Raw genomic sequence first — 14,674 nt, forward strand, 5'->3', positions numbered from 1 at the left:
TGTCCTTTTGTGATTGACTTATTTCACTCAGCATAATATCCTCCAGTTTCATCCATGTTATGAGATGCTTCACAGATTCATCATTGTTCTTTATCATTGCATAATACTCCATTGTATGTATGTACCATAGTTTGTTTATCCATTCATCTGTTGATGGGTATCTAGGTTGCTTCCATCTTTTTGCTATTGTGAACAATGCTGCAGTGCACATGGGTGTGCATATGTCTATTCATGTGACGGCTGTAAGAGCAGACTTAGATGTAAACACCACCACTGGCACCTCAGACAATTTCATTTTGGGGTCAACGCTATGTTCTGGGCACACTAGGAAGAAATCCCATATGGAACCTATGGAGCACTCCAAAGGGAAAGACAATATCCAGACCCCTTCCCATAAAGCTTGGATTCTCAGTGGTCGGCCTTACAGGTGGTTGCAGACATTTATGTCTCTACCCAAGTGCTACAGTCCAGCATCTATCAAAAAAAAAAAAAAAAATCTCCTTGGCATGGGCTTCATGGGGCTTAAGCACTTCCAGAAATGATGAAACTCACTGTCTCCCTACTCTCCTGAGGTAGCCATGGAAATCTGCCTCCTGATCCGAGTACTGCCCTCTGGAGCTAAACAAAGTAAGTCTAAAATTAAGTTGTTATATTTATTTATTCTAATATCCTCACTGTTCCTTGGGAATCTGAGATTCCTTAAACAAATGAGGCAATTCCCAGAGAGGATCATTTATTTCAAGACAAAGGCCTAGGGGTCTGGGGGGCCATGTAGGTTCTAGAGTTAGACAAACCTGGGTCTGAACTCTGGCTCTGTTATCTACTAGCTACCTGACCTTGGCAAAAGTAGTTAAGCACTCTGAGCCTCAGTTTCCTCATCTTAAAATGCAGGGCTGTGATCCTCAGAGATAATTTGTACCTAATAAATAATGGCTATTTTATGATTATGCAGGAATAAAATATGAAGAATCTAAGAAGGAAGGGTAAATTGAGGCATTGCATGGTGCCTAGTGTCTCTCTGATGATTCTATCACCAGATCGTCCACATAGGGGTTTAGAGGAACTGCTCCTGAGTTTTGCTGGAAGTCTAAGCAGTAGCTGTGATACTGGCAGTAACTACAGTGGGTTTTTTTCCCCCTACATCAATATGGCCAGGCAGGATGTTAATCTGCCTTTGGGAGAGTGTACTTAGGATAAGTTCCCAGGCCTCAAAGCCAGTAACAGGTGGCTGAGGCTGCATCTCTAGGAGGCAGAAGCCGTTCTCCTGACCCTTCCTTGAGTCAACAGCCTGATAGGCATGGCCTTGTCCAGAAGATCAGAGACCAGCAGGGACCAAACAGAGCCAGGGATATTTAAGAAAAAAGATAGGGCCACTCAATGACCATCTTACCTTATCTTCATTTGCAACAAGCAAAGTTTCCATTCCCATTTTCAGACATTGAATTTCTTGGTCTAAAAAAATTTAGGTGTAGAAAGAATTAATTATATAAATTCAAAGAGCTATCCCCACATAATAAGATGCTCCTTAAGTGCAAACCTGAGGAATTTCCATGTGAAAAAATTACACACAGTCTCCTTCATTTTTTTAAAAAGCCAAGAGTGGTATCTGGCATGGAGTATCATTAAATATTTGCTCAATTACTAAATGGATGAACCTAATATTTTGATTTCTCTTTATAAACATTTGTAAGCAAAACCAAACTGCCATTTACTCAAAGGTGATTCAGAAGGACCAAAAAATCATCGACAACCAGCATCTCATAAGAATGCACCATCCATGTCCTTTACAGCTTGACAGGCATGTACCTGAGCTGCTGACTTGTTTTGGAGAAAATCATACATCTCATGGACTGTAGCAGAGGAGCATTTAAAATAAGGAAAAAAAAAATTGCAGCTGAATACAGACTGGAAAATAGTGACTATGTAAAATAGTTGGGTACTTAGTAATTTAAAATGATAGTTAGAACTTACTAGCAAATGCTTAGATGGATCTATATATTAAGACAAAGTCTACAGCTAAGGGAAAACAATTGTTTAATTACAAAGCTACAGAATTTCTCTATGGGCCAAAGGATCTACATCAGTCCTTGATGGCCAACCCGTGGCCTCCTCTCACTCTGGACCCAACAGTGCCTTTCTTGACTGTTTCTCAAACTGGTCTGGAGAGCCAAGTCAAAGGCCAGCGCTTTAAGGAAGTGGAGATCATCCCACCAGATACTTGGAGGCCTAAAAATTGGCACAAAAGTAGATTTTCCAAACAGGTACCTACACCCATCCCCAAACTGATTTAACTGTAAAGGAAATAACTTCCTCTGCTCCCCACCACCCCACTCCCACAAAAAAACAAAAAAACAAACAAAAAAAAACATTGAGGTGATTCCGACTCATAGCAACGCTACAGGACAGAGTAGAACTCCCATATAGGGTTTCCAAGGAGCAGCTGGTAGATTTGAATTGCCAACCTTTTGGTTAGCAGATAAAAGCTTAACCAATGTGTCACCAGGGAATAGAGATGTGTATATTAGAAAAGTACAGGAAACAAGGGAACAGAAGAATAGACATCTCATTTTTAGGATGCTTGCTCATATCCAACAAGGATGGGCGCAGTGGGTCTGTGGACTTTGTGTGAACAATTGTGGGGAGTCATTTTCAGAGTAAAGAGGAGCGTGCTTGCTCTTTATCTTAGGTTCCTTGTAGCTGAGGATCAGCTTTCCAGCCCAGTTTGTGGAGTAAGCTCCAGTTGAGTTGATTTTTTGGCCAGGCCCCAACCTGAGAAGAGGATGACCAAAGGACCAGCTCCAGGAGGTACCTGAAGATGGAATGGAGCAGGGCCTGGAAGGCTTGGACTGTGGGGAAGCATAGGGTAGAGAGGAGGATTACCTGGTCTAGAAGTCATGATTAGGGGAACTCCCTGCCCAGGTTTGGCATCACAGGTAGTTCAGAGTACCCTAGGAGGACCCAGCCTCCACACTATGCCTTGGCAGTAGTGACATACCTAATTGCTTGGGAGACACTGAGAGAGGCTTGTGGAGGTCACTAATTTCCTTCTCCAGTCTAAGCTGCTGTTTCATGGCTGCATGGCTTCCCCACCCCTGCCAGAAATCCAAGTGAGGCAGTGCTAAGGCCAAAATGACACTTGGTAATGGTGTCAATCCACAGGACCATATGATCTCCCCAGCACTGCTCTGAAGCCTAGATGGTAAGCAGAGATTTAGAAGGTTCTTGACCATTTTTTATACATGGCAAATAGCCATAAGTAGAAAATATGTGTTAATAAGAATATTTGAAAAATTATCCTCTATTTTTAATCAGCAAGACATGGACTCCTCAGGGACCATTTACTATCCACTCAGTTGTTCAACAAATATTTCTTAGAAGCCTACCATGGATTGATCATTATATTAGGCTCTGCACAATCTTGAACAAGACAGACACAGTCCCTCCCCCTAGTTGGGGGCTACAGTTTATATACAAGAGACTTCTAAAAATGCAACACTGGTAAGTTGTAATAAGCGCTATGAAGAAAACACAAAGGATGCTGAGTTAGAGAAAAATAGGATAGGGGCACCTACTTGAGGTAGGGTGGCCAGGAAAGGCCTTTCTGAGAGGTAGCATTTAAACTGACATCTAAAGGATGAGAAAGAACTTGTTTCTGTAGCCCCAGGGCCTTGTACAAGTCTCAGGCAGGTATTTGCGGACATACGTGGAATGACTGAATGAACTGCTGAAGTCTCCCCTTTGGTGATGACACAGAAGCAGGTCCTTTCAATCAAGTGAAAGAGGCAGGCATTTCTTACATTCTCAATAAAAACTCCAGAGGTGGCTGCATAGAGCTTCAATTAATACTATGCATGTGAGGAAAGTCTTCAGAACTGAATCTTAGGGGGAGGATTCATGGCAATGTTTCCACAACAGAGCCATGCCTTTTAGGCATGCACACACACACGTGTGTACCCAGACACCCTCACACACATACATACACGTACAAGCACATCAACACACCTACTGATACAAGCATATACACACATACATACATGCCCACTTAATGCAAGAGGGTGCAGGGGCAACTGCATTCCATCACAGTCAAGCCAGTTACCTCTCTCTGCATGGTCACTGTGGGCCGTGGGCCGGGAGAGCTGGCTGTGTAGACGCTCAATTTCTGCATCTTTCAGGGCTACCTGCTCCTGCAGTTGGGCTACCTCAGCCTGGAAGAGCAACAGAGAATCCCTACCAGGTCAGAGGGATGACCAAATTGTTATGACAGGCCTCAAGCCAGAGGCCAGAGCCCATCAGGTCCTAAGACATGTTAGGAAGTTAGCAAAGATGCCAGAGATACCTCACTGCCCTCCCTACAGGGTGGAGCTCTGCTGAATGCACTCATTTTTCCTGGCTATTCCAGCTCTACCTGAAGCCCTGTCAATCTGCTCCTTCCCCTACATCCCTCCTACCTGACCAGGCTCTTTCCCTACTCTGCCCTCTGAGGCCCAGGTACCTCTAAGGCTGAGGAGCTGGGATTGTGTGCAATGGGAAGGCTGTCTAGAAGTAGACATTCTCTTTCTGGATATGGTCTTCCTTCTCCCAAAATATTCATGGTCCTTTCATCTTTCCACCTCATGCAGGAAGTACAGTGGAAATCAAATCACTATTGGTAGATAAAGAGTGAGCCAAGAGCTGACATGCAGAGATGGGTGTTCTGGCTCCCTGCAAGTGCTTCGCCTCATTAAACCCAGGGACCACACCCTAGTGCTGCTGAACTGGAATATGAATCACCTTTAGGGCCTTAGAAACCTTAAGCAGAAAACGGAAGAACTTAAAAAAACAGTGTGGGTTTTTACTGCAAGGGATCAGGATGATATAAGACAGACAGCATGAGTTTTGGAACAACATAGACCCAGATCTGAACCTCTGAGCCACTCTGAGCCTCAGTTTCTTTACCTGGAAAATGAGGATAATGAGATATACCTCACTGGGTTATTTTATGGATTAAATGAGAAAATGTGAGCAAAGGGTTTGATATATTCTAGCACATAGGAGGTGTTCAACACCTGGTAGTTATTAAACAACCCTGAGCATTTCAAAGGTCTACATGCCAAGGCAAAGAGCTTTTGTAATTTAAAAAAAGCATGGGGGCGGGAAGGGGGGAAGTGATTTGGTTTTATAACAGAGGGTAGTATGTACAACTTCAAAGGTTTTTACCGAGACAGGACTTGCTTGAGTGGAGCACTGTGATGGAAGGTTCTGAGTTATTTGAGAAAAAGTCCTCCTAGAATGGGTGACTGTAGGCAAGTACATACAAGGCTGCACTCAGATACAAACAGGCTAGTAGATAAATAGATTTGGACAGTCTACGGATATCAGTAACTAGCTTAAGATCTGGGAAAAGTTCTTTAACCTCTCTGTGCCTCAGTTTCCTCACTTGTAAAATGGGAGTATAACAGACCTACCTCTTAGGTTGTTATGGGGACCAGATGAGTTAATGTTTACAAAGTACTTAAATTATTATATGATAATGCTACATATCACTTATCAGTGAGAAAGGAAAAGATGATTCAATTAAATTATTCTTTGAGGTAAAAAGTAAAAATAAAATTTATACTCTTACCCTATACTAAAACAAATTTCAGATGGACTATAGAACTAAAGCTAAGTTTCAAACCTCAAAAAAAAAAAAAGCTAAAAGAAAATTCAGGTCAACGTTTATACAAACTCAGAGTTGGGAAAAGACTTTCTTGAGGTGATAGAAGAAACCATTAAAGAAAGCATAAAAATGCAAAGGCAAATAAACTAGAGAGAGATTTATAAGAAATATAACAAAAGTTCGTGTTCTTGATATTTAATAAAACATAAAATAGATCACTAAGAACACTAAAACCAAAACAGAAAACTGAGCAAAGAATATGAACAGACAATTCTGAGGAAGAAATATATGACCAATTAACAAAGGATAAAGGTTTAACCTTACCAATAATCATAAAAATGGGAATTAAAATATGTGGATATCAACCTTCCCCAGGCATCAAATAAGCAAATTTTTTTTTCCTAAAAGTTGCTGCTACTGGTTGCTCAAAGATGATGCAATTATATTAGGTATACAGAAATAAAATTCTTCAGAAAACAATTTGACAATGTGACTCAAAGCCCTTAAAAATATTCGTAGTTTGATCAAGTACTTCTACTTCTAGGAATTGATCCTAGAAATAACCTGAAATAAGGGAGAAAAAAATCTCCAAGCATAAATATCTTCCTAAAACTTTAGTTATAATACTGAAAAAATGTGGTGAGGTGTGAGGGAATAGCCTCAGTACTCAACTACAAGGGATGGTTAAGCAAATTATTTACATTTATACAGTAGAATATTCAATAGATATTAACATGGTCATAGAGTTTTCTATTAATACATGGGAAATCACAATATAAGCTTAAATGAAAAAAACATGTTATAAAATTATAGGTAAGTTATCAACACCAGAAATTCAGAGAGAGCGAAATACCTGGAAGAAAATATTAACAATGGTAGTTCTTGGGTGGTATATAAGTGAGTTTCATTTCTATTTTGTATGGTTTGAAAATGCTTTGTAAGGAGTATGTATTGCTTTCATAACTTAAAAATTAACTTATGGAAAACTAAAACCAAAAGTACAAAATATTTAAATAGCTTGAAAGTTAAGAATCACAAGGGACTCTGGAAACTGTAATAACAAGTAAAAATTAAAATGTCTACCGGACACATCAGGTAACATCCTTAGGTGGCTCTGCAGAGACCCTTGTGAAATAGTACCTGTTAGACATAACTAAATACCTCATGGGATTGGATTTCTGGGTTTGAAGGATTAGTACCATAGTCTTGTGGGACATCTCAGTCAACTGGTATAATGTATAGTTCATAAAATTTACGTTCTACATCCTAGTTTGGTGAGTAGTGTCTAAGATCTTAAAAGCTTGCAAGCGGCCATCTAAGATACAACTATTGGTCTCTACTAGTCTGGAGCAAAAGAGAAAGAAGGAAGACAAAGACTCAAAGAAGAAACTAGTCTACAGGACAAATGGTCTACACGAACCACGGCCTCATCTCCCCTGAGACCAGAAGAACTAGATGGTGCCTGGCTACCACTATGGACTGTTCTGATCAGGGCCATAATAGATGGACCCTGACAGAATGGGAGAAAAATATGGAACAGAACCTCAAATTCCTAAAAAAAGAAAAAACAGACTTACTGGACTGGTTGAGACTGGAGGACTCCCCAAGACTACTGCCCTGAGATACTCTTCAGAACTTGAACCAAAACTAACATCTGAGGTCACCTTATAGCTAAATAACAAATTGGCTCAAAAAATAATATCACCCATAAGTACTGTGCTCCTTTAAAAAAATCACCTATACGAGACCAAATGGTCAACAATTACTTTAAAACAAAGATGAGAATGTAAGGGGGCAGGGAAACAAGATTAATGGAAACAGAACAACCAGAACAGAAATAATGAGAATGTTCATGTGTTGTGAAGAATGTAACCAATGTCACTGAACAACTTGTGTAGAAATTGTTGAATGGGAACTTAAACTGATGTGTAAATTTTACCAAAAACACAGTAAAATATTATTTAAAAGGAAAAAAAAAGAAATAGTACCTGCCAAGGCTCCAGCAGGCAAGAATGCTTCTTCTGCAAGATTGTTAGAGCTTTTTTTTTCCTCCCCCAAAAGAGGCCAAAATCTATATTTTAATGTGAAATTTCCTAATGTTTAAATGACAATTCAACATTTTTAAATACATATGCAGGGCAAAAAAAGTAAATCTATGGGCTGAATTCAACCCATCAGTTTTAATCTCTGCACTTTAATTATTAGAGAAAAGAGAAGAAACAAAGGAGAGGAGGAAGGAATTTATTTCACAAAAGGATTTATCCTTGGTGTCCTTTAAATAGTTTTTAATAAAAATACAATTTATTGAAAAAAATATTCAAAGTCTAAGTCACTTTTAGGAATACAATCATCACTGAAAATAAGGCATGCCTATTTTTCAGAAAAAACACTATTAGAGGGATTGCTGATTTTAAAAGGATGCAGGTCTATACATTGGTGCTCACTGCCTTAGGACCTGTCACTAGCTCACTGTTCACTTGCTAGCTCACTAGCTCTCTCAGAGAACTTTCCAGGCCTCAACTTCAGTGAGCGCAGTGAGGGGAAGGAGACTTGACTGCTACCCTTCAGGAGGTCATAATCTTGCAGGCTTTCTTCAAAAGAAACATCCTGGATCCAAATCTGTTTGCTGTAGTCCCTGTTATGCTCAGTACCGTTGCCTGGGTACATAGTAAGATGAATTTACATTTTTCAAGCTTCAAAACCAAAAACCCAAACCCACTGCCATTGAGTGGATTGCAACTCATAGTAACTCTGTAAGACAGAGTAGAACTGCCCCCGTAGGGCTTCCAGGGAGTGCCTGGTGGATTTGAACTGCTGACCGTTTGGTTAGCAGCTAAACTCTTAATCACTGTGCCAGCTTCCAAAACCCACTGCCATCAAGTCGATTCCAACTCATAGCAACCCTACAGGACAGAGTAGAACTGCCCGATAGAGTTTCCAAGGAGCGGCTGGTGGATTTCAACTGCTGACCTTTTGGTTAGCAGCTGAGCTCTCAACCACTTCACCACCAGGGCTCCCTGTGTCAGTTTAGGCAACTGAAAGACCTAAGTTTGAACACAGGTCCTCCCTACAGGGCCTCAATGCCCTCTCCATAAGCATCAGAACTGCCTCTTCTTACCTTAGTGGCCTTCAACTTCCATTCATACTGATTCCGCTCATTTTCCAACTCTTCCACTTTGATTTTGAGGTGCCTGAGTTCTTGCAGTAACTCCTAGAGGGCCAGGAAAGAAGGACAAAGTTCTGATGGTTAAAAAGCAGGAGATGCACTGGGTCTACAAACGTGGGTACGTTCATGCACAGAGGATACTGGAGGCAGAGCAACAGCATCAGGTTCCACACTGTGGTTTTAATCTGTAAACATGGTCCTTGTTTCAGGAAAAGCTGTGTGGCCATTTAAAAATAAGAGAATCTCTTAGATCAGGGAGTTCAGATACCAGAAAGAGAAAAATGTCCTCTTCTTTTTAGAACCCTTCTTGCCTGCCCCTTTCTCTGACACTCTCGTCCACTGCAGAGTGTGTGTGCATCATGAACATGTGTGCAGGGGGCGAGGCAAGTAGGGCTTGAGAACAGGTGGAACAAACATGCCAAAAGGAGACAGCTTCTACTTGTGTGATGCAGACAAAGTAGCAAAAAGCAGGCTGAGAGCACCTCTCCGTGCTGGGGATGGAGGAACTCAGAAGAGGGGTTTTGTGGTTCTGGGAAGCTTCACAGAGGAAGTGACAGTTGAGTGGGATGGAAATGAAACACTAAGAGAATAAATGCCAAGTGCCAAGTGTAGAGGCCAGTAATGGGTGTTCAGTTGAGAAGAGGAAATTGGTTTGAAGAAAGAAGGGAAGGAGAGGGCATCCAGGAAAAGAGGATGCATAAAAGTAGATAACCTGTTGGACTGGAGCAGAGGATGGGTGTGGGCAAACAGTGGGAGATAAGGTGGGAGCTCTATTGTGAAGGCTTTTGAATGAGAAAATAAGGAGTTCTGATACCATTCTTTTGATAGTAGGAAGCCAGTGAAGATTGCTAGTGGGGCAGTGATATTTAAGCATCATGTAGCTAATAAACAGTGGAATTGGAATTCAAGCCCATGTCATCTGATTCCAGGGACCTTGTTTTTTAAATTACCCTTTCCAATAAAGAAGAGACCAAGGTTCCGTTAACAACTCGCCCTGCTGAGTTTGATATGAGTTTCTATTAAAAAATTAGCATAAAGCCAATTATTTCCATATGCTTTCTGAACTCCAAACTCATACAACAAACTTCCTACTTAACACCTACATGTGAATGTCATGTAGGCATCTCAGGATTGTCATGTCCAAAATGGAACTCTTACTTCTCTCCCTCAGTCATCCCTGTCTCACTAAAGGGCATACCCATTTATCTAATCGCTTGTGCCAGAAACCTGGGATCCATTCTTGACATCTCCTTCTCCCCCTTCCCCTACATATATAACCCGTCCCAAGCCCTGTTGATTCTACTTCCAAGAAAATAACTTGAATTATCTCTCTCCAACTCTACCACCACCACTCTGATCTAGCAACTACTTTTGGTGGCCTGGACAGTCTCTTCATTGATTGCTTCTCTGTCTTCCTGCCCCTCTTCTATCCACTGACCCCAGGGCATCCAGGGGAACAATATGATTACAATGCAAATCTGATCATGTCACTCCTCTGCTTCTCAAAGCTCATAAATATAACCCATGACAAATACAGCCCATCCTGACCCAGGTCACTGTCTCTTTTTTTTTTTTTTTTAACTATGGTAAAAACACATGTAACAAAACGTTTTCCATGTCAACATTTTTTATGTATACAATTCAGTGACATTAATTACATGTGTTGGAAAGGAGCCCTGGTGGCACAATTGTTAATCGCTCAGCTGCTAACCGACAGGTTGGCAGTTTGAACCCACCCCGCAGTTCCTCAGGAGAAAAGACCTGGCGATCTGCTCCCATAAAGATGACAGACTAGAAAAACCTATGGGGCAGTTCTACTTTTGTCATGCAGGGTCGCTATGAGTTGAAATCAACTCTACAGCACCCAAAAACAACAATAACAATGTTGTTTCCAAATATTTTTATCACCCTTAATGGAAATTCCATGTCCCTTAAGCAATACCTGCCTGCTTCTTATATTGCTCTTTCTCCCCAGTTATGATCCAGCCACACTGAATACTTTATAGTTTCTCTTTCCAACTTGGTTCTTCACATATGCCATTATCTCTGTTTGGAACCATCTACCACACTAACTCTTACCCAACCTTCAGGCCTCCCTGAACAAGGTTATCTTGACCTCCACACTGCCTCAGGTGCCCCTCTATACCCTCTTGTGAGACCTTGCGCATCTATCTCCTGCGTGCTTTGCAATTAAATATTTACTTGTATGATTGCTAATGGCTAGTTATCCTCCTATACTGTAACTCCATGAGGAGTTTTGCTAGTTCCAAGTTTGTTTTGCAACTATGTGCAGTACCTGGTGCATAGTAGGTATGTACTGTATACTGAATAAACACAAGGTACTCAAGTCATTATTTAACTGGCCTTAGGCTCCAGAGTCCTCCTCTTCAAAAGCAGGCCTTGGAGGTGCAGGCTCATCCTATACAGGCATCAGCACTGCCACAGAGGACCAGGTCACACCAGTGTGAGGGGCCAAGTCTATAATTCCAGACAGATACACCCCACATGGGCTAGAGGTCGTGAAAGCCACTCTAATGGGATTATGGGGGGAAATTTTTCCTGGAAATTCAGATGATGACTTAAGTGATCACAGCAAATGGAAAACTGTGTTCTAGTTTCTCACTGGGAGTAAACCTCTTTAAAAAATAAACTTGAAAAGATTCTTTCATGATGCTATTTTTTCCCCCCAAGGAAAAAGAATCACGTGACATAAAGCTTTGTTTATTTCCCAGCCCAGACGAACGAACTGGTGTCTGAGTCATATACCTGGGCAAGAGAATCCTGAGGCTTCCTTTGGCACAAATGCCCATCACTCAGAGTGTCTGACACACCTTGTTCCCAGCCCTCAGGGAGATGAGTGCCACCACCTGTATGAGGGTCTGCCTCACCTGCTCAGACTCTGCTCAGTGAGAGCCACAAAGGTCACTCACTTCCCACGAGGAGTGAGTCCCAAGCTATTCCCAGAAGCAAAATCAGATCCATGCTAAGCCCCCCAGCCCCTCCACCAGTGAAATGCCCCACACATGCATGCGCTGATATACTTAAGTGTGGTTCCTACAGGTGACCCCTCCCAACGGGCACAGTCCTGGCTGCAGGGCTGGGGCTGGGCTGCACCGTCACTGGCCGCCACCTCCTCAGGGTGGTCCCTACTGAGTAACTGGCGCGCTTGCATCTGCCTGTGGATGTCCAGCTGCAGCCTACACATCTGCTCCTGCAGCTCACTGATCACATTCAGAACCGACTGTAGGAAGGAAGAGAAAGGAGAAAAAAGCACGCAGGGTCAGTCAGCTCTCAGACACAGAGCTCCCTGAGACAGTAGCACAGAATATGAAGGAGCGTGCAAAGGGTGAGCAGCAGGAGGCACCCAGCAGTCACTGCCCATGGCCATCCACTTTCTGCACAGGAGTCAAAAGGCATGGCATGTTTCCTGATGCCTGCCTCATCCATGGGCCAGTGGAAGACTGCCTTGCAGTTTCAACAAACCCGCAACAGCAATTAGCTCCTTTGCACCATGCCGGATTAGCTCCTTCGCACCATGCTGGAGGTCCATCCTTGCATGCCAACACCTGAAGCACAGAGCCTAGAAGAAACCCTTCAAGAAGCAGAAACAGCAGTAGAGATGAGGACATAAGCAGGGACACACATACAAACACATCTTTTTTATATATGTGTCCACATTACAAAGGTCAATTCCCCCACTCAAAGATCCAAAAATGTCAACACCTCATGCACAGGTGACATATATGCACACGCCACACTTACACATGCTAATATGTCCCAAATTCCAACCTCTCCCTCACACTCTAGACCAAACCTTACTCCTTCACTTCCCACTCTAAACCTGACTCCTTTGTAACCTCTAGAATATTCTGGCCTTTTATGACAACTTTTAAAAATAACTACAAACCTTGGCATCCATACCTATTCAGTTCTGAATCCCTTTAACCACCAGCTCCATTGGTCTTTCCCTTATCTAGTCAATAGACATTTAGTGTCACTCTGCAGAGACCCAGTGGCCATAGTATTCTATGGGGAAGAACGGTGGCCCTCCTCTTCTCTCCCTATTGTCAAGAATCTTCACTACCCTCCACTGCCCTCTCCCTTCTCTGTGTTCTCTCCATTTTTAAACTTCTCAAATGAGAATCTAGACCTGCTGTCCCTGCTTTCCATCATCTCATTTCCTCTCCACATCCCCCAGGAAGATAAGCTTCTGAGTCCAGCATACTATGCTCACCACGCTTTCTCAGCTGACTTCCTCCCAGTCAAATACATAAGCTTGTTCTCTTCCCTCAAGCTGTTTGGCTCCCCCTTGGAGAGCTTCATTCTATACCTTCAGCAATTTGGGACTATGCAGGCTCCTCCAACCTCTTTATTACTCTTTTTATGCCAACCCAGTCTGTCTAGGTCTTTATGGATTCTGATGTTAACTAATACATTTAGTTTTTCTTTGGATTCCTATCATCACAAGTTCAAGGCCTTCTATATCAACACCTAAATTACGGAATAACAATGTTAAACACCAGAAGAGCTATGGACAGATTACTAGATTACTGAAGTTAGTCTTTAAGGTATTATTCATTATCATTCAGGTGCCAGTATAGCTATTTTAGCATTCATCCCATATTCCTCTACCTTATCCACACGACTAACTGAAGTAATGTTTCTGCAACACCGCGCTGACATGCAGGTTTACCAGATCTACTACTAAAGACACATTACCAGTCAAGCCAATGAGGTCAATCTGATGTGACTCTTAGTGGATCCCTACTTTGTCATCAAAGTAGCTTCTCACAGAAGTATCATAGGGTTGACCTCAAACTCAATAGACTAAGTTTTATAGAATCCATATAACTTTCTTCCCTATTTTGAACATCAAGAAGAAAATACTGTAGTTCATTTTCAGTTTTCTAGCAACTCACTCAATTTTCCTGATTCCCAAAATTCACTTACAGCAAACAGTCCTGGAAGTGCTGTTCTAAGTTCTCTGTACCTGTCAGAGGCACTGGCAAAATGAAGTCCATTTTTTCTTAGATCTTCTTACTGAGAACGTAACTTTAAGACATCTTTCAATTGTCCTCAGCATTGTCCTTTTGTTTGGAGTTTGCCCTTCCTGATAATGTTCATGCGGGTGCACTTTTATTTGCTCTTAGCATATGTCCTTTTCATCTTTTGTAGAAGGCCTTTTGAAAACTAGGTACCTTATTTCAAGGTACTTCTAAAGCTTTTGCTTTCTATTGGTATCATTTGTGAGCTTACACAACCAGAATACATTGCTTTCAAACAGTTCAATCTCCTTGAGTTCCAGAGATTTCCACCCATTTTATTTCTAAACTTTCAAAGTTGTGATTTACCAAAGTCTACAGTGCTTATATGTCTATGGCTAGTTTTTCCCTTCTTCTGTTTCATGAGCTCTCCAATAACGGTGACCACATTCTCTCAAGGAACCTATCACATTTACTTCATACACTAGTTTCTCCTTTTGCTTTAATATTAGAGCTTTTTCCCAGTTTCCTTCTCTTCCCTCTGGATAGAAACTGTAAATAAGTGAGAGAAAAAAAAATCAAATACTTAGTATTTAACTGAAGGAAATTTTTAGGAGTGATTCAAATATAGTTGCTGCTCTACTCCACTACTGTTCCTTGTCTGTGCACCAATCAGTTTGGGGATCTGTATCAGAGATGCATCTATTTTTCTCCCTCTGCTTAGTGTGACTATGTGGCATACCCCAGCACTTCTGGGCCACTCTCCTTTAATTCTCCTTATCCATATGTTTTTCTGTCCTCCCCTGGCCTCCTCACCCCCATTATGTGCCTACCCTCAGGCTTAGGATTTCAACTTTGGTTTTTAATTCTTTATCTCCAGGGCTATCC

At 41.7% G+C, this 14,674-nt stretch overlaps 1 protein-coding gene across 2 annotated transcripts in view; it reads right to left on the bottom strand.

The window, feature by feature from the left end:
* The window catches only part of PPFIBP2 (PPFIA binding protein 2), a 107,539-nt gene that overhangs the window by 35,536 nt on the left and 57,329 nt on the right, over positions 1 to 14,674 (bottom strand). For both annotated transcript variants that reach the window (XM_023743021.1, XM_023743022.1), the window contains exons 5-7: positions 8,757 to 8,849; positions 4,097 to 4,205; positions 1,391 to 1,452 (exon numbers count right to left, since the gene is read on the bottom strand). In XM_023743021.1, the coding sequence (XP_023598789.1) occupies positions 1,391 to 1,452; positions 4,097 to 4,205; positions 8,757 to 8,849 (264 nt within the window). The remainder of the gene's footprint in view (positions 1 to 1,390; positions 1,453 to 4,096; positions 4,206 to 8,756; positions 8,850 to 14,674) is intronic.

The sequence above is a fragment of the Trichechus manatus genome, unplaced genomic scaffold (assembly GCF_000243295.1).
Source record: "Trichechus manatus latirostris isolate Lorelei unplaced genomic scaffold, TriManLat1.0 scaffold00232, whole genome shotgun sequence".
Taxonomy (NCBI): domain Eukaryota; kingdom Metazoa; phylum Chordata; class Mammalia; order Sirenia; family Trichechidae; genus Trichechus; species Trichechus manatus.